This window comes from Festucalex cinctus, chromosome 17 (genome assembly GCF_051991245.1).
Source record: "Festucalex cinctus isolate MCC-2025b chromosome 17, RoL_Fcin_1.0, whole genome shotgun sequence".
Classification (NCBI taxonomy): Eukaryota; Metazoa; Chordata; class Actinopteri; order Syngnathiformes; family Syngnathidae; genus Festucalex; species Festucalex cinctus.
The window spans coordinates 6853149-6874392 of NC_135427.1; the positions used below are offsets into that span (position 1 = coordinate 6853149).

General features: G+C 38.8%; 2 protein-coding genes across 4 annotated transcripts in view; both read left to right on the forward strand.

Annotated features, from left to right (window-relative positions):
- Window positions 1–21244, forward strand: part of snx29 (sorting nexin 29) — a 187499-nt gene that overhangs the window by 55417 nt on the left and 110838 nt on the right. For all 3 annotated transcript variants that reach the window (XR_013279503.1, XM_077503066.1, XM_077503068.1), the window contains 4 exons: window positions 5816–5932; window positions 6452–6507; window positions 7467–7548; window positions 15055–15195. Coding sequence is in view for 2 of the 3 variants with exons in the window: in XM_077503066.1 (XP_077359192.1) it covers window positions 5816–5932; window positions 6452–6507; window positions 7467–7548; window positions 15055–15195 (396 nt within the window). In the remaining variant the exon portion in view is untranslated. The remainder of the gene's footprint in view (window positions 1–5815; window positions 5933–6451; window positions 6508–7466; window positions 7549–15054; window positions 15196–21244) is intronic.
- The window catches only part of ercc4 (excision repair cross-complementation group 4), a 221266-nt gene that overhangs the window by 55403 nt on the left and 144619 nt on the right, over window positions 1–21244 (forward strand). The gene's annotated exons all lie outside the window — the stretch shown is intronic.

Below are 21244 nucleotides of genomic sequence, written 5' to 3' on the forward strand. Positions count from 1 at the left end.
GTGCACAAGTCTAAGTAATACACATTTAAAAAAAAAAAAAAAAAAAAAAAACCTGAAACTAACTAAACTAAAACTAAGCATTTATTAAAGAACTAAAACTAACAGAACCACCCTGAAAACTAATTCAAACTAACTAAATAAATTTAAAAAAAAACCTCAAAACAAAAACTAAGTTTTTAATTTTTCAATTTCCCAAACTATAATAACCCGACTGCCATATTACAAATAAATTGGTTTATGTACTGTTGCATTTTTCTAAATATGCAAAAGCACAAATCAATTATTTGTACAATTTTTAGGACTAATCACAATTTCTCTTCATAACATGATTATGTGGCCCTTGCGTCCTTCTGATTTTCTGTATGTGGCCCTCAAATGAAAACGTTTGGACACGCCTGCATTATGACATGTGAAAGAATAACCAAAAAAAAAAAACAAAGCGTGTTAATCGTTTCTCACGTGATGTTGTGGCCATCTTGTAATCGAAAGGACGCCGGTTCAGCACTTCGCACCCCTCGAGAACGTCTTAAGTGAGAAATTGAACACCAAAAATTGCGCCTGATGAATTTGAAAATGTAATTTTCCGCTCCGGCACTTATAGCTTTATTATTTATTATATATTTTTCTGAGAGCCCTTTTTTGAAGTTGATAATACAATTTTAAATGTCTGTAAGCAACTCGTTTCCCCTGATGACGGAAAAGCCAGTCGTGGTTTTGGATTGATTTCTTTTGAACTTTTTTTTTTTTTTTTTTTTTTTTGGAGTCTTATGAAATATATATGAAAGGATTACAGAATGAAACTGTTGAAATGTTCACAAAGCTCTTAAAGGCCTTTGAAAAGTCACGAAAACGCAAATGTTTGCATGGCTACAAATTACTCGAGTATTCTTTTTGTGCATCTTTATTACCTTTCAACAAAAAAAATTTCCAAGCCTTTACGGAAGCCACTTTCAGTTCGTTTGTTTTTTGGTGGGTTTCTGCCTTCAGCCTCCTTTTTAGGAGGTAAAAATGCATCCTCTATTGGGTTCAGGTCCGGTGATCGACTTGGCCAATGTTTTTACTAGGGGTGTTTATAAAAAAAAAAAAAAAAAAAAAAAAAAAAAAATCGATTCGGCAATTCTCGAATCGATTCACTAGGCAACCGAATCGATTTTTAAACATCCGTTTTTGATGGAAAAATATTCAACAGAACGTCTAAATTTCACACCTTAAGCATGGAAGAATGTTACATGAATGGAACATTAATATTTTAATTTCAATGCTGAACAAACATGAAAAATGTTACAACCTGTTTGTTCAATAAAGTTATAAGACCGAAGTTTCAGATCAATAAATACCTTTTCATACAAATCTTAGTGTACATGCACAAGTTTACTGAATAGTATTTTCAAAATTTGAGTAAAAAAAAAAAAAAAAATCGCAACAATCGATTTACAAATTCGTATCGGGATTAATCGGTATCGTATGGGAAAAAATGAAAACGAAATGAAAGTTGACAGACTGCACTAATTTCAAAGTGCTGTAATTATTTTTTTGTGTCATTGGCCGGATTTCGTCTTTTGTGCACGCCCATCTTTGCCTTTTTTTAGTTGCTCCATCTGCTGCTCTCATTTTTTCACACTTCCTGTAGCTGTTTTGTTTCGTTTTTTGTTGTTGTTGTTGTTTTTTTTTTAAACTCTCAAGTGAATGGCGGACAGAACAGCTTGTCGTGTCTATATTGGTCCTCTGTCACCCTCTTTCTTCCGTCATCTTCAGTACGTTTCCTCCCGTCGAGGAGCAGATGTGCCCAAGTGAGTCACCGAAAAATGCGCACGGAATCCAACATGGCGTCGAGCTACAGTCTTGTACTGTACTTGTCACATTTTGGTTGTCAGTTTACGCATTGAGGTGTCCAATGTCTGGCCCAGGTGGCAGTTGTGGCTGTATGATTCTTAATGCCACATATTAATGACGAATAATAATATTTCAGTATCAGTACTTGTGCGTTGCCCTCTTGTGGCTGTTTTACGATCAGTAACTCGTAAATGAGATGAATAGGAAATTGATAATCAACTGTTATCATGGATATTACACTCGGGATGCACGATAATGCTGTTTTCAACCAATACCGATAAAGCAATCGTTTAGAAAGCGCCAATGTCCGATAAGTAAGCCGATAACTGTTTGCAAAATATACTTGAATACAGTTGGAATGAAATTGGTCGATAATTGCCGATAATTATCGGCGGATTTCTTTATTATCCGGTTTATCTGTATGAAATCAAATTGGTCGATAGTTGCCGATAATTATCGGCAAATTTCTTTATTATCCGGTTTATCTGTATGAAATCAAATTGGTCGATAGTTGCCGATTAGTTTTTGGCAAATTTCTTTATTATCCAGTTTATCTGTATGAAATCAAATTGGTCGATAGTTGCCGATAATTTTTGGCAAATTTCTTTATTATCCGGTTTATCTGTATGAAATCAAATTGGTCGATAGTTGCCGATAATTATCGGCAAATTTCTTTATTATCCGGTTTATCTGTATGAAATCAAATTGGTCGATAGTTGCCGATTAGTTTTTGGCAAATTTCTTTATTATCCGGTTTATCTGTATGAAATCAAATTGGTCGATAGTTGCCGATTAGTTTTTGGCAAATTTCTTTATTATCCGGTTTATCTGTATGAAATCAAATTGGTCGATAGTTGCCGATTAGTTTTTGGCAAATTTCTTTATTATCCGGTTTATCTGTATGAAATCAAATTGGTCGATAGTTGCCGATAATTATCGGCAAATTTCTTTATTATCCAGTTTATCTGTGTGAAATCAAATTGGTCGATAGTTGCCGATAATTATCGGCAAATTTCTTTATTATCCAGTTTATCCGTGTGAAATCAAATTGGTCGATAGTTGCAGATAATTTTTGGCAAATTTCTTTACTGTCCGGTTTATCTGTATGACGTCAGATTGGTCGATAATTGCCGATAATTATCGGCGGATTTCTCGATTATCTGGTTTATATGTTTGATCATCGGTCACCGCTATTATCGTGCATCTCGATATTACACGGTTAAATTTAATAACTGACCAACACCATAAAGAAGACATCGAAAATCGATTCTGAATCGAATCGTAGACCCAAAAATCGTAATCGAATCGAATCGTGAGACGGTCAAAGATTCCCAGCCCTAGTAGTTAATGCTAATAAATTGTCCTAAATTGTTTTTTAAAGCATGTCTCAAACATGACGTAAAAGTAAACGTCAAGTTCCGAATTTGCGCCAGGTTCTTATTTCTCAAAAATGACATCATCGTTTTTGCATGTGATCGATGCGACCAATTTTGTCTCTGCGTACGCAGACAATAAAGAGTCAAGATGGCAGAGTTAGCAGCGGTGCAAAGTACATTTGTCACGACTAATTCCATCCGCTGAAGATGCAGTGAGGTCGTTTCTGCTCTCGCCATCCAATTTCAAATCCAATCTCAGCCGACTTACTCTCACTTAGTTGGACTTTTTTTAGGCTCGGCACGTCCTCGTGCCGTTTTGGAGCGACTTTCGGAACGCGCAATGAGTTGTGATGTGAATGGGGGTTGTTATTCTCAATATCAAACCACTTTACAAGAAGATATCAATAAAGATGACCTACTGCTTAGCGTGAGGGTGTCAAACATGGGGCTCGTGGGCCAGAACTGGCCCGTCCGGGGGTCCAATCCGGCCCGTGAGTACAAAACACAAACTGGAGTTTTCCTTACCTTAGCATTAGCATGCCAAGTTAACATTTGCATTAGCATGCTAACTTAGCATTAGCATGTTAACTTAGTATTAGCATGCTAAGCTAGCATTAGCATATAACATTGTCAAAGAAGTTACATTTTACATAGACATTTAAACATGGCAACAACTTGGCATTAGCATGCCAAGCTAACATTAGCATTAGCATGCTAACTTAGCATTAGCATGCTAAGCTAGCATTAGCATATAACATTATTATCAAAGAAGTTATATTTTACATAGACATTTCAACTCATCTTTTAGTGACCAAGTCCATCTCTCCATTTCAAATCTTGATTTCAAATATTTGAGTCTTTGTTGACTCTTTCTTTGATTCAAAAGGGTTCAAACGGTGTTTCCAAATGCAGCCGCATGGAATGGAAGGGAGCGTCTACCTTTTTATTTGATACGAGTGCCCGAGGGGCTGGAAGTCGTATTTGGCGGAGGAGAGATTTAAGTGGCAGCCCGAGGACACGCGCGTTGAGATTCTCTTTGGAACTGCAGTTAATAGTACGACGTACGACGACAAACAAAGAAGGATGCACAAATCAAAGCCGGGCCATCCTTGAAAAAGCCTTTTTTCATCCAGTGCGCTTGTTGTGTACGTGTGATGATGAAACGCGTTATTTTGAATATTAATTAAATGGGCGTCCTCTGCCTAACAGTCCAGTATTATGCAACATGATTGGTTCTTGCTTACAAGTCTTATGTTTCTGTGGATTTTTATTTATTTTTTGTTATGCCTCAGATTGAATGGTCAGTTTCTGCCTACAGTATCTCAAATGTATGAAATCGATTGAAATAACTTTAGAAATGTGAATGAGTGATAGGCTAGAGTCAGCGATGGAGTAAGGGTCACTCGCTGTTGAAATCAGGTCACTTTAGCATAAGTATATGAAGCTAGCATTAGCGTGCTAAGATAGCATTAGCATGTTAAGCTAGCAATAGCATGCTAAGCTAGCATTAGCGTGCTAAGCTAGCATTAGCATTAGCATGTTAAGCTAGCAATAGCATGCTAAGCTAGCATTAGCATGTTAAGCTAGCATTAGCATGTTAAGCTAGCAATAGCATGCTAAGCTAGCATTAGCATTAGCGTGCTAAGCTAGCATTAGCATTAGCGTGCTAAGCTAGCATTAGCATTAGCGTGCTAATCTAGCATTAGAATTAGCGTGTTAAGCTAGCATTAGCATTAGCATGTTAACTTAGCATTAGCGTGCTAAGCTAGCATTAGAATTAGCGTGTTAAGCTAGCATTAGCATGAGCATGCTAACTTAGCATTAGCATGCTAAGCTGGCATTAGCATATAACATTATTATCAAAGAAGTTATCATATTTTACATAGACATTTAAACTCATCTTTTAATAACCAGGTCCATCTCTCAATTTTTTTTAAATAAAATATGGCCCATGAGCACAAAGGTCTACCTACCACAAAATGTGTTTTGACTGCCCAACATCTTGTTGTCACTTATTTTCAAATATTTTGATTTCATTAGGGACTAAGGTGCCGTTCCGTTAGATTTATTTATTTTTTTTCCCCAATATCAAATTGTCAGGAAAACACTATAAGGTTCTTGCGACATGCCGCTTTATAAACAGGATGCGAAATCCCCAAACGTGTTTTGTCGCTCGTCTCGCCTGCCGTTTGAGCGCTCGCGGCGGCAGGTGCCTCGTTGAAAGCGTTGCGTGCGCCGCGGCCGTCAGGTCTCCCGACGAAGACCCGAAGTCTGCTCGGCGCCGTCCGGCCGGGTTAGCAAGACGCGCGCAGTCATTCGTCGCAGCTTATTTGCACGAGCGCTGTCGAGGTCGCTTCGAGTCGAAGACGATCGATTAGCAGGCTGGCGGGATTCTTGACTTGATTTCATCCCGCCCACCACAGGACGGACTTTCACTCCTCCCCTAAATCTCCTCTGTTGTCAATTTTAATTACGCTCCACCTGGATCGCTCCTTCCGTGTGTGCGCCACCGAGAATTGTAACTTTTATAGTTTATGACTACCCCTTTTTTTTTTTTTTTTTTTTAATACAGCTGCGGGGTTTGCACTAATGATATGTTGTCACAGGTGGCCGAGATGCACGGAGAGTTGATCGAGTTTAACGAGCGCCTATATCGCACCCTCATGGCCAAGGACCACCTGATCGGGCAGATGAGGCAGGAACTTATTGAGCTGAGAGGGCCGGTGAGTTCGGAACGGACGCAAACACATGCAATACGTTTTGATTATGGAATTTGACGCTTTGATCTGAATTTGACATTTATTAAACATGACAAAAAAAAAAAAAAAAATGTGACTGATACAATTCGCGACTTCACTGTCTGGAGAGGGGGGGAAAAAAAAAAAAAAAATCTCCTCCTCACCCTCTCCTTTTATTTGGTTTCCACGCCACTAGTTCCATGGGTGTTCCAACCCTAATCATGCAAATGCAAAACATAGTTGGAACACGGCCAATAGTTTGTCATTATCGAGAGGTAATTACAATTAATACATTGAGTTTGATTATTTTTCCACATGGGGGAAAAAAAAAAAAAGTGATTCTTTCATTAGATAATAAACGTGTCATTTCTTTAGGTACATGTTAAATATCGCAATGATATCGCTATCGCTATATTCAGCAACTATATTGCATGTTTTTCCGATATCGTGCAACCCTAATAAGTCACTTTTTTATTTATTTTTTATTTATTTTTGAATGTTTAGGTCCCAGGGGATTTGAGTCAGACGTCAGACGATCCCAGCCTCTCCGATTTTGAAACGTAAGAATGGGTCACTTGTGTTTGGGTTAAGGAATGACGGACACAAACGTTTCTCTGATGCTCAGGCATATGGGAAAGGAAAGCCACACTCGTCAGTACACCTTTCTGCCATTTAAACGACAGATAGATTTTTTTTTTTTATATATGACCAGAAGTGATATACAGGGAAATTGTTTTCATGATTAACTCATTCACTCCCAGGACATTTTTGCAATTTTATTGGATTTGGACTGATTTTGCAAGGCCCGTAGAATATTGTGTCCTATTGCTATAAAAACATGGAACCTACCAAAAGAAAGATTAGTCTCTTCTTTCATTAGGAAAAAAAAAAAAAGTACATTTCTATCTTTTTCCATTTTGCATCAATTGGCGTTAGAATATGGATAAGTTTTATCATTATTTACAAATTAGTTTAAAACTGTGGAAAAGAGCTTCTTGATCTCTTATACTCTGCTGCCATCCTCTGGCCGTTTTTGTAATAACTACCATTGCTTCAAGCATTCTCTTCACTTCAGAGGCTGCGTCAAAGCCAAAACGTATAAATACGTTTTTGGCAGCATGGTAATATTTAAAATAGAACGCATTTATACGTTTTTTTTTTTGGGGGGGGGAGTAAATGAGTTAATTAGAAACCTAACGATGACAAATAATTGTAACGGTATTCAAAATGATATTCTATCTATTATAAATCCTTCCGTTTGATGTTGTCATAACTGAGTCGTCCTTGATCGGTTTTTGACCACCCACTGAGATGACCAGATGTTTTTTGCGTCTCCATCGCCACATCTGATTGACCACGCCCACCACCGCTTCTCAGCATGCTTTGATACACGATGGCACGACTAACCACTCGCTAATGTGCTCATCGAGTGTGGCGCATTGACACAAGTGTTAATGATGATGATGATGATGATGATGATGATGGACGTAATCGGCGCTTGTCGTTTCCGTCCCTAAAGGGCCCATCGAGCGCTCATCAACGTGTGGATCCCTTCGGTGTTCCTGCAGGGCAGAGCAGCAAACGCCTACCACGTCTATCAGGTAAATCGTTCACATCGGTCTTAACTTGGCCAGGCGGTTCAAATTTTTTTTCATCAGAATTTAATGGCATCTGTCAGAATATTTTTTTGTATGTTTTTATACGCTCGTTGACATAAAAGTGGGGCAATTTTTTATTTTTTTTGATAAAACTGATTAACTCTTTGACTGCCAAACGTTATGCAAAAAAAACCCCAACGGCGCCAGCGGATTTGGAGCATTTTCACTCATCTTTCAAAGTAAACAGAATATTGTGCGGTATGATGACATAAATATGATATGATATAATATGATACCATATGAAAAGGATAGAGTCCGTTCTTTCATGAGAAAAAGAAGTATGTTTCTACCTGATTCCGTTCTTTAGAAATCACCATTTGAAATTAGGTCATTGGAGTGACATAAGGGAAAATACAAAAATATTAAGAGAAAAACAAGCTTTTTGTGAAAAGATAAATTTTTTGCACAACAGTCACTTTGACACGAATATGTTTAGTGACACAAGACGTTGCGCTGCCCATTGAGAGAGAAAAAAAAATGTAATAAACGTAAATTGACGTTTTTGGCAGTTTTTATTAGGATTTTAGAGTACGTCATTAAACGTTTTTGGCGGTCAGAGTTAAAAAAAAATAATATGGCTGAATATTTTAGTCATTGATCCCACTATTTGAAAAACACTGCATTGAAGGAACTTTAAATTAATTAAAAATTAACACTAATTTTGACACCCCTAATGTTTACAATTACGGGTGTGGTATGTTTGACCTTACAAGGGATCTTACACGCTCACAAAAATCTGTTTTTTTGCTGTCATGTGTCACAACTCGTAAACCTTGAAATATTCCGTTTTTCGGAATGTCTCCAACACAACGAAGTGAGCGGAAATGGGAAGTAATTGCCTCTTTTTCGATCACTCGAACCGTGACGGTGGCAAATGTTTATCACGACACTCGCGTCCCCTTTCCTGTCACCTTTTCCTCACTCGTCGTCGACGTGACCAGAAAACATTTCTTTGGTCTTCACCCTTCACTTTGAACCGCTTCTACAATTCACCGTTTTTTTTGTTTTTTTTGTTTTTTTTTGGGTCCTTCAATTAATTTCCATCAAGAACAAAAGCATCCCACACAACTCAACAGTTATTCAGTTATTTCCACATAAACATATGCTAACATAGATTTATTTTATTTAGATATTTTGTATTGTTTTCTGCATGTTCATATTTGCGCTCGGGCACCCTGCAGGAGAAGCGACTTGTTCCTCGCCATTTGGCAGCTCATTTATTCAGCGGGCTTCACAGGTGGGCGCGCCGCGTTGCCATTGTCATGCTTAAAAGCTGACATAGCCGCAATTCATCACAATTTTAAAAGTTGCGCCAGCCCTCATTTTGGTGTGGAACTTTGAAACAAACACACACAACAATATCTTCGCCAAAAAGAAATGGCAACTCTTTTGAGGCAGGTGCAAAATGCAATAAAGCAAGAGAGAGAGAGGGGAAGAAAAAAAAATAAAAAAAATAATTCAATCTCCGGTGTAATAACCTTATTTATTGATTGATTAAATTATTATTAATCCAATCTCTGGTGTAATAACCTTATTTACTGATTGAATTTGTATTTATTATTATTATTATTATTATTATTATTATTATTTCAATCTCTGGTGTAATAACCTTATGTATTTATTGATTGAAATTTTATTTATTATTATTATTAGTATCATCATTAATAATAAAAATATTATTATTATTATTATTATTATTATTATTATTATTATTATTGTTATTATTTTTATTATTAATCCAATCTCTGGTGTAATAACCTTATTTACTGATTGAATTTATTATTATTTCAATCTGTGGTGTAATAACCTTATTTATTGATTGAATTATTATTTTATTATCGGTTCTTATTGCTGCTGGAAATGTATATATTCTACTTGAAAACAACCACCACTGTTTTCTCAAGATGGAATCCAGGGGCAGCAGATATAATGAAAGCAGCAGTGGCCCCACATTGGAACCCTGTGGAACACCATACAATCCATTATACATGCACACTCTGAAGTGTCAAAAAAAAACAATGTTTAAATAAGCCGGTTATGGGTAAAAAGAGATCTTCTACTTTGGGTCAATTTAAGGGGGAAAAAAAATTGGTCATTTAGTTTCAAAAAAAAAAAAAAAAAGTTTTGACTACTTTGATGGATATACACGTCAATGGCAGTAAATTGGCTTTTTTTTTTTTTTTTTTTTTTTTTTTTTTTTTTTTTTTTTTTTTTGCTCGACATAAAATGAAGACAAACTCACCTATTGTGTGCGTTGTGCACTGATTTCTCATTATTGGCCTGTTCAGCGCCGGTCTCATGGCGACCGCTGTCCAGCTCTCGAGCCCAATAGAAAGTTGCGCCCATCTGGCGCATTCGGAAACTTTTCCTTCCCAGAGCTATATTGGGTCTAATGGCTCCCTCCGGAAAGGGCTTTTGTTCTCCGACAGCCTAATGGATGGCCAAGGTTACTGGAGTCATCGTTGTTAAGGTGAGCTAGTTGTCGTGATTGAACGACCCGGCCGAGCGAGGATCGTAAAGGCGACTTTTTAAAATCTGTTTGAAGACACTTTCGCAGTCGTTTTTTTTTTTTTTTCTCATGCTTTCAAAATGGAGCTTGTATATATATATATATATATAAAAATATATATTTTTTTTTTTTCTATCGAGGTTCCATTGAGTCCGTTAGGTCACAGCAACCTTGTGCTTTAAAATAAGCTCAACTAACAGCAAATGCGGCGCCGCTGAGAGGAGGAAACGCCACTTCTCACATTTTACCTCCCTCAAAGTCTTTACTTCTCTTTTTTTTTTTTCCTCCTCTGTCCCCCTTCTCCATCATCCCCCATCTGTCTCCCTCCCTCCCCTCCACCATCTTGCACAGCATTATGCTGAAGCTCCGACTTCCATTTTCTCTCTCCAGCCACTTTCCTCGCAAGCTTTTCCTGAAATGACTTCCACCAGGATCAGTGAGGCTCGTGGATGGAGTCGCTCCATCGACAGCGGCCATTTTGCCTTTTTCCTTTCCTCCACCCCCGAACTCATAATGAGCAAATGATGCCGGCCGCAAGTGTTCTCCCTCCTACATAATCCCAGCAGCGGAGGCTCTAATGAGACGAGGGGAGGACGCATCGTTTGTATGAACATCAGCGAACGCACGAAGTCATTTTGGGTTGGGCGGGAGTGTCGGTGTGATTGTCACGACTTGGGTGGAGGCTTTGCTACTCTTCTTAAGATGCAAAAGTAAAAGTTGCTTGATGACAAAACACGAAAAATGCACTGAGCTGTCACCGATGTCTTACAAATGCAATTATGCCATCTAGTGGCAGAAAAATGACCTCAACACAAATCAATCTCACACGTTTTTTTTTTTTTTTTTTTTTTTTTTCCCCCCCGTACAGTGCATCTTTTTAATTAACTCAATGTTGTGAATTATTGTACTGATTCTCCATCATTACGGTTCTTGAAACTGTTTTCCATACGTTTGCAAACGACCTCGAATGATTTGCTCACGCAAGCGCCGCATTTAAGTCTGTGCGTCGCCTGGATTCGAACCCTCCACAATGGAACACCACTTTATTACGTCATCAGTGAGCCAGCCACGTAAAAAACGGGCCTCATCGGTGTGTCATTGGCAGCCGAACACGACACGTGAGAGGCGGGATGTGAATTTGGCCTCCTGAATCGTCCTCATCCCAATTTTGGCCGGTGACAAGCTCGGCGATTTTTTTTTTTTTTTTTTTTTTGCCTCAACGTGCCCGATGAGCTCTTGAGCTGAAGCGTTAATTTGTCAATCAGCTGCGCCCTCTTTTGCTCCCTTTCCCCTCGTTACTGTCAATTTTTACTTCTTCGTTCCGTCTGGGGCCCTTAATAATTGTCTGCCTTTAGTTGAATCTGGTCATCAGTCAGCTTCCGCTCCTTTTCTGTCTTTTGTGTCCGATTCGTCTCGTCTTTACGTCACACTTCATGTCAGTCTGCTTTGACTTAAGATGGCTGATCCGTGGGGCTTGTTAGGGTTTCGCGTCTTCTCGGGAAAGACGGATAGAGATCCTACAAAGTCTGAGCTATCAATCGCAAGGTAAGAAGGAATAGAAGGAGTCAACTGGCAAAAGGGAATAATGGAGGAATTTGTGATCGATATTTTTTAACACCCCTATATCCTTTTCATAGCCCAATATCGATTCATAAAACCGTGAATCGATACTTTTAATACAGTTTCCCCCTGTAAATTAACTCATTTGCTCCCAATAACGTGTAAATACGTTTTTGTTTTTTGTTAATTTTTTGTGTCCCAAAGACGTATTTATACGTTTTGTTTTGTTTTTATGCTAGAGCAAACATAAGGCTTTGTTGCAGCCTCTTAGCTGCAAAGAACGGTTGCAGAAATGGTAGTTATTACACAAACGGCCAGCAGGTGGCAGCAGAGCAAAGGAGATCAACCAGGGCCACGTAGAAAAAAAAAAAAGCTCAATTACTTACAATTTTTCCTCTTCTAATGCTAATTGCTGCAAAACGGAAACTAATAGAAACATACTTTTTTTTTTCCTGATGGAAGAAGAGACTTTAATCTTTCTTTTGATAGGTTCCATGCTTTTATAGCAATAGAACACAATATTCTGTGGGCCTTGCAAAATCAGTCAAAATCCAGTAAAACAGTCGGGAGCGAACGGGATTACGAAATGTGAAAATGGCGGCGAGCGAATGCGTTAAAAAGATCGCCTCTTAACCTTGCACAATCGTTGCTCTCAAACAGCCGAGTCAATCAATCAGCTCGACCGTTTAATCATTCTTTTTTGTTTTGGCAAAACCAAGGGCATCGTTCAGTAATCGTGTTATCGTGACGACACGAGGCTTTCAAGATTCATACGCGATGCAAAAAATTCATCCAGTGGTTATTGAACATTTTCACGGCAGAACACGATAAATGAATAACCGTTGCTGCGATTTTGAGAGGGAAATGGTCAGTCCCTTCCAATCAAGCCATGAAAATAGATAACAGAATATTCTATTATACAAGCATCATTTCCATAACTGTGAAATCAGAGTAAACTAATTCTCCCAGCGTCCTTTTTTTTTTTTTTTTTTTTTAAAGTTTCAGGTGCTGCATTTTAACAGGATCAGAAATGGCAGCTTGACGACAGCTGCTTCCGTGTTTCACATTTTACAGACTAATGGAAGCGAAATGTTTATGCGTTTGGCCTCGTGCAATATTCCCAGTGGGGAATGTTGGGGAAGCCACTTGGAAAATGGCAGATAAATAAGAGTCACTCTGCGCTTTAAATAATGCTCGAATTTATGGAAACACAAGAAAATGTGAAACATCTCGTTTGCTTTGGCGTTTTGCTATGATGTGATACAGCAATGTTGTTAATATTTGCGCAGGTACTGATACTTTTGCAATTTTGGGGCCAGCCCTAAATTACGGAGCTCAACTGTAATCGATGGTTTAAAAAATAACACAAATGATGCAAATGAAACACAGCAACACTTTGCCTGTATGAGTTACGTCTGTATATGTTAAATCTACCTGTTTTGCATATTTCCCAAATTGCATTGTGTGGCGCAGTTAATGTAGTAATAAGGACGTTAATCCTTGTCATATGTATTTGTGTTACCAGTAATTGCATTTGTGTCATATTTAACACGTTTGTTGGTCTATGATTAAAAAAATAATAAAATAAAAATAAAAATAATTTTTTTTTTGTTTTTTTAAACAAACCATAACTAAGTTGTGTGTAAAATAATGACTTTCTAGGACGATTCCATTTCCCAAGTTGCATTACTTGAAATGGCAAATTTACATTCAGTCAAACCTCAGAGCCTCAAAATATTGAGGCACTTACGATTTCACGCACACAAGTCAATGTATGGAGGATTATCTGGCGATTAGGGTGGCTTTTAAACACGAGTGGCCAAAACATGCCTAATCAAAATTAAACTGTACTAATAAACTAACCACCAGAGGGTGCCACAACTGCGCAAATAGGAAACAACCTGACTGATTTTTTTAACAGCGCTATTATAATGCCCAATCCAAGGTAACACTTTGCAGCCCAAACCCCCCCCCCCCCCCCCCCCATTTCTATTATGTCGTATTTATCTTCTGGACATGTCATCAAGCTTTTTCCCTCAACGGCTTAAATGCAAACGACATCACAACAACGGCAGGAGCCTGGGAGTCCAAAATGGCCCCCTTTGGAATGATCCTAATAAATGCAAAGTGCCATAGAAGCACATAACAAATCCAACAGCAAGTTTGATTGCATGTAAACCCTCAAGTGCGTTCCCGTCATGCTTGATGAAGCTCTTGTAATATCGCTGGCACATCGGGGGGGTGCTCAGGAGTGACACGCCAACAGTCAGTCATCCCGCAGGTGTTTCATCTGAGCACATTGTTGTCGTGTAAAAAAAAAAACGGGGTCAAAAGGGGGCGCTTGCCGGCTGATTACGACCGCATCGAGCTGACGTCAAGGGATTGCACGCTAATAGGGCGAAATGAAGTCACTTGATGGTTAAAGGTTCAACTAGCAGACCTTAACTCTTTGACCGCCAAAAACGTTTAATAACGTTTAGTAAAATCACGATGTATGGCGCCATAAACGTTATTTAAAAAAAAAAAAAAATCAATATATCAGTGGTCATTGCAACGTCCAAGTGCAGCGCAGCCGGGGTCAATGAGTTGTGAAATCAAAAACACCCACTAACTGTGGCCAGCAGATGGCAGCGGTAGCCGCTTGGGCCCTAACTAGAGCTGCGAATGATGACGAAATCTGATGAAATCGAACGTTTTCAAGGCTGACGTGAACGATCAAAGCCTTTGTAACATTAAACCTAATTTGATGGCGCGTCACTAAACAAAAAATATTAGTATCAAAGTCACTGTTGTGGACAAAATGTTTATGTAGCAAAAGAACGCAATATTCTGTTTGCTTCGAAAAATGGAGGAAAAAAAAAACTTTTTTTTTTTTCCATATTTTCAGTGATCTGACCGCTTTTATCGTTAAGTCATCGAAAAATTGCACGATTTTTTTTCTCACCTAATTGGCTAGTATTTGTCACGATCCATGCTTCAGCACCACAACTTTTGTATGAACTCCTGTTTTTAATTATTTTTTTTTTTTTTTTTTTTTTTTAAAGCATTTATTTCATCTCTCATCCTGGTTTTCATCCCTCTCCTTCTCCTTTTCTTTGTAATAGGCTCATTTTGTCTCCTCTCTCCGCTCCCCCTCTCTTTTGTGAGTGTGAATAAAGCAGCTAATGGCGCATGGAAATGGTGGCAGAGCCGTCACGTCTAAAGACAGACTCCATCTCTGCGTGGTATCATGTTAGCGAGACCATGAGAGAAAACCTTTTTTTTTTTTTTTTGCACCTCTGCTTCCTGCAAGGCTATTTGAAACCTTAATGGCGAGTTTTTCCAATTCAAGATGTTAATTTGCATTCGTGTTCATCTCTCTTTATTTGCGTGTTCGTCAGGTCTACATCCGCATCCTGGACAACGAGTGGAACGTGTACAGGCGCTACACTGAGTTTCGGGAGCTGCACAAACGCCTGAGGTCACAATTCCCGCAGGTGGACGCGTTCAACTTCCCGCCAAAGAAAGCCATCGGGAACAAGGTGAGCTCGCGTGTTGGATGACCAGAGTTAATGACATCAACCCTGTCAGATTGTGCACGTTTCCTGAAATTCATTAAGGCTTTAACTCATTCACTGGCCGCCATTTTCACATTTCGCAATCCCCTTCGCTCCCGACTGTTTTACTGGATTTTGACTGATTTTGCAAGGCCCACAGAATATTGTCTTCTATTGCTATAAAAACACGGAACCTACCAAAAGAAAGATTAAAGTCTCTTTTTTTTTTAATCAGGAAAAAAAAGTATATTTCTATCTGTTTCCATTTTGCAGCAATTAGCATTAAAACAGAGCTAAGTTTCATCAGTTTTCTATTTAAAATTGTAAGTAATTGAGCTTTTTTTCTCCATGGCCCTGGTTGATCTCCTTTGCTCTGCTGCCACCTGCTGGCCGTTTGTGTAATAACTACCATTTCTGCAACCGTTCTTTGCAGTTGAGAGGCTGCATCAAAGCCTTCTGTATGCTCTAGTATAAAAAACAAAAACGTATAAATACGTCTTTGGGACACTTACAACATAAAAAAACGTATTTACACGTTATTGGGAGCAAATGAGTTAATTTACGGGGGGAAACTTGTATGTTGAGTTGAGAGGCTGCATTAAAGCCTTCTGCATGCTCTAGCATAAAAAAACAAAACAAAAAAACGTATAAATACGTCTTTGGGAAATTACATAAAAAAAACGGATTTACACGTTATTGGGAGCAAATGAGTTAAAAAACAACAGCCTATAAAAGGTGTACACACTGCAATAGAAGTAGGTGGTAATGAAATGGGGTTAACCACCAAATAGTAGCTCATTTTCTCCAGGATTTTATAATTATCGGCATCTGTTCCTTACATGGCACACATTCTTCATGGGCTCCGTTCCAGCCCGAGGTCCACATGGCTTTTTTTTTTTTTTCATGCTGTCCTCCCTCCAACCTTAATTTGGTCGTGACCTGGATGCTCTGCTCGGTCGGATTCGAAGCCGCCGTGGCTCAAAAAAGCTGCCCACCTTCAAAGACTCTCCAACTTTCACGGCCGGAAACCCAAACTTGAACCCACATAAGCCACACATGCACGCCGCGTGTCGCTTCCGTGTGGGTTTTTGTGCTCCGCGAGCGCATGTGGCAAGCGGCCGCCGCCGCCGCCGCCGTCAATTGTGTCCTTGAAAGTCGCCCTGAGGCGCATTACGCAGGCGGTTTGGTGTGAATGATTTGCTTTGCAACTTGTGCAAGTTCCAGTCAGGCCTCAAAGCGGGAATCCTGCACGGAGGGGAGATTTTGACACATGGACACAAATAAAGCATGATTGAGGAAAACAAACAAAATTTCTCCTGCCACTATTTTGTTTTGCCACCGCCTTTGATTTGCTTTTATTTTAACGTGAGACAATCTCGGCTTCTTTTTCCTCACCTACACAGTCCAAAAAAAAAAAAAAAAAAAAAAAAAAAAAAAAAATACCCTTCAGTGTCTTTACAAATGCCCCCCCCCACTCCACCACCGCTGCAGCTATTTGTCCCGCCTCCTCATCCCCCGCGTATCAAACGGCAGTTTATTTCCCAGAAGGCTGAAATGTTTCAACACGGACTGTTTTGCAGTCAGTTATTATATGCTTCATTTTGTGCTACTCTTCCTCATCCGTCCTCCTCCTCCTCCTCCTCGTTACGGAACAAATTAGCTTCTGGCCAAAAGGATGGCGGGTGCACCGTGGACCGATCGCGATTTGGTATCAGGGCACCTACTGGGGTATGCAGAAAATCTCAGAAAATTATAATATTGTGATAAAGTCCTTTATTTTCTGTCGTGCAATGAAATAAGCAAAAATGTCATCCATTCTGGATTCATTCCAAATCAACTGAAATCGCTGATTATGCCTTTTTCTTTTTTTTTATTCGGTCTGAGGAAATATTCTAATATTTGCATGTACAAAATTGTCTCGCGGGCCGGATTAAACCCGTTTGTGGGCCTGATCCGGCCTGCAGGTGGCATGTTTGACACCCCTGGTATAGACGGACAACCGTTCGCACTTAATGGACAATTTCAAGTCATCGGTGAAACGTTCTTGGAAGGCGGAAGAGACAACGGAGAAAACAAGTCAAGTCATCTCAGAATTATTCTCTTAATTATTATTATTATCCAAGGTAGCATAAAATTGCTTGACATATGAAACGGGACCCCGAAGTACGAGGGTCGTCTTTTTTTGATTAAATAGGAGTTTTAATTTGTCTTATGAATTTGCACTTCTAACGACAATTAAATTATCCCACTAAAGCCTTTTTCAGCAATTCTGAGCATGATTTTCCGAAAGGATGTTTTATCTGCGATCTGAAGATCACTTTGGCAATTATTTCATCACGAGCACGAATAATTACACTTTTCAAAGTAAATACCCGGTTGAAGACGATTGCTCACAGCATACACATTTCAAATATTAATTACACAGTCACTCCCCCCCCCCCCCCCCCCCAACTCCAGCAAAGTGACTTTTTTGTGTCACTACTGTTTTTTTTTGTCTCTTCTTTGTGACCTGACACGTTTGTCCCTCACTTTTTTTTTTTCTTCCCTTTTGATCACCATTGACCTTCCACGACATATTTCACCAAAATATTCGGTGCAAAACTCATCTTTAAAAAAATTAATAAATAAAATAAAATAAAATAAATTAATGTATTTATTTTATTTTTTTATTTTATTTTTTTTTTTTTACAATTTTGTAATTGTGGAGTGTAATAATTGAAATTGTAATTACATTGTGAACTTTTTTGGGGTTTTGGGGATGTACACACTTTAACTTTGTCTCAGTCTACACATCTGGGTTTATGTTAATCTTTGGTGGTGATTTCGTCCTAAACCCCCACACCCCCAGCCTGCATTTTGTCATTTTGTGTTTGTTTTCAAATTGCTGCCCCCCCCGTTCTCTGATTGGCTGGAGGGGTGTAAACACTGTCTTTCCACAGAAACATCCCGCTGTTTACAAAACAAACACACAAAAAAGACAAAATACAGGCTGGGGTGGGGTGGGGGTTTCGGACAAAATCACCCCCACACGTTAAAAAAAGCCCAGATCTGTAAATTGAGAAATAGTTTTTTTTTATTTAAATCTTGTATTTAAAAAGTGCATTTTCCAGAGTGAAACTGGCAGACTGCCCATTTAAGAGTTCTATTTTGTAATCAGATCGGCACTGTTGGCTTAAGTCTTCCTGCACAAAACGTACGATTTATGCCTCCGGCCTTCTTTTCCGAACCGGCTTTACGATCCGACCCTTCTCCAAAATGGCTTTCACTTAAACAACTCGCATTATTTCGAATAGTTCTCCACGTCCGCGTACGTAATTGAGGGAAACGAATCGCCCCGCCGGTGGCCGAGTTGACCCGCGGGCCCCCCTTGCGCAATTTGTGACCACCTTTCGCCTCATTTGTGCATCTCTGCTGCTGATAATGAGCTTAATAACGCGCTCGTCTCGACTCTCCTGGCGCTTGAGGCCAGACTGTCCAGCTGCGTAAGTGAACGACACAGGTGCTTTATATCGCACACGCTGCTGCACAAACTTCTCTTACGACACTTAACTCGCTGATATATCAGGATAAAAAAGCCAAATGTTTCCAGGCTTGGATGACACTGGCCAGCAATGTTTTGCCAAAAGATATTTTAATGGTTTTCTGGGTAAAATTTCTGGGCTGCTGAGTCCATAAATGACATTAATTTATTTGAATTGGCTCTAGATTTTTTTTTTTTTTTTTTTTTTTAAATGGCCACTAAGTCGTTTTGGTGCTAATTTTGCATCATTTTCTGAAGTTTGGTTTGATTTTCACATGGAACACGGTATAAGGTCGGGATGTAACGATATCCAAACATCACGATACGATATTATCACGATATTGTGGCGGCAGTGGCGATATTTAAAAAAAAAGATCACAATATTGTAAAAAAAAAAGAGCTCACACTAAAAAAAAAAAAACCACAATATTGTGCTTTTGTACATAACAGCAATGCATAAAAACCACCTCCAATCTCTAATAATAATATTGAGGCACACATTGATCGCTTCACAAGCAAATTTGGTTCCCCTTCATCTGACAATTAACATCGATTTTAAAACTAGAAGGCCAAAACATCCCTCATGAAAATTCAATTGCACTAATAAACTAGCTACTAGAGGGTGCTAGAACTGCACAAATGGAAATCAACCTGATTTTTTATTTTATTTTTTTTTTAACAAATGTTTTCCTTTTAAATATTGTGAATATGGGTGGGACGATACGGGTAAACCACGATTCGATACGTGCGTGATTTGACTGAACATGTGCGTACGCTTGACAGAATTGGGCCCTCAGATGTAGGCGGAGCTTAAAGAAAACCTGTTTCATATGCGCTGGCACCTACACTTGACATGATGGACTCATTCGGGCTCCGGGATGCGACGACCCAATGGACGGAAGCAGATAGGTAGAGTTGAACCCGCGCCACATCGATTCCGCGGCCTGCCATCCCTAGCGAGCAAAGCGCTCGCTGGCTCTCTACGAAAGGACGAATCTGTCACGACGTCCATTAGGGTTATTACTCCTCTGACGTCCATGAAAGCAGTCAGGGTGTCCCGTCACCGTGTTGGGTCGAGCGTGAAACCCGCGCTGGCGCGCGCAGCCCGATCTGACACATCAGATTTACGCTACTCGCGTGCTTTGCTCGTCTCCCGGCTCGATTCTCTCTTTCGTTGTGTTGACAGTGAACCTCCGACAGCATACTCAAACTTCTTCACTGTATTTTTGAGCAGTGTGATGAATGGTGCAGACCGACTTCCTGAACGGTTTGATGGACATCTGAATATAATGACCAGGATTATACCACAGTTTTCAAACAACTTACATTCCTTCTTCTCCAGCTATATTAATTGGAAAAAAACAAACAAAAAAAAAAACCTTCTTTGCAGTTGAGAGGCTGCATCAAAGCCTTCTGTATCCTCTAGCATAAAAAAAAAAAAAAAAAAAAAAGAAAACGTATAAATACGTCTTTGGGACACTTAGAACATTGCAAAAAAACGTATTTACACGTTATTGGGAGCAAATGAGTTTAAAAAGAAATCACAAAGTGAATTGAAGAATGAAGCAAGAATGATTTAAATTTCAAATTGGAACAATCTGAATCTGTTCCTTTGAATGTGCCAATGGGAATGAATGGTGAATAAGCAATGGGGAAAATTTGGCATCAATTGGCATGAATGGGTAATTTTTTTGGTGAAAAATGTTAAATTATAGGAAAAACATGAATTTTGGTATTAAAAAAAAAAAAAAAAAAAAAAACGTATAAATACGTCTTTGGGACACTTAGAACATTGCAAAAAACGTATTTACACGTTATTGGGAGCAAATGAGTTTAAAAAGAAATCACAAAGTGAATTGAAGAATGAGGCAAGAATGATTTAAATTTCAAATTGGAACAATCTGAATCTGTTCCTTTGAATGTGCCAATGGGAATGAATGGTGAATAAGCAATGGGGAAAATTTGGCATCAATTGGCATGAATGGGTAATTTTTTTGGTGAAAAATGTTAAATTATAGGAAAAACATGAATTTTGGTATTAAAAAAAAAAAAAAAGGTCCCCATGGCGTGAATTTTTGGAGCAGATTGAAATTGGAATGAGATGAATCGGATGAATTGTGTGGAAGGATGAGCACATCAAAAAGTGGAAGAAATAAAAGTAGTAACGTTTGTGAAGGCCTTCAGCTTGTAATTATAGTTTAAAATAATGTATAAATGGGAGATGTAGTTTCTTTTAGTTTTTTTTTGTAGAAGCATTTTTATTTTTTTATTTTTTTTTTTATTTTCGTTTATTTTGTTAGTTTTCGTGAACTATAATAACGTTGATATTGATACAAAAGATGTAAGCAACATTAGTTGGATTCTTTTCTTTTGTTTGTTTCTTGACAGCGATGACCTGTGGTGAACTAGCTCGTGAAGCTTGGAAACTAGACTTTAGCATTTGTGCTACTACTTGAAGAATCAGAGCGAGTTTTATGTGGATTTAAAAACAAGCACTCATAAAGAAAATATAAG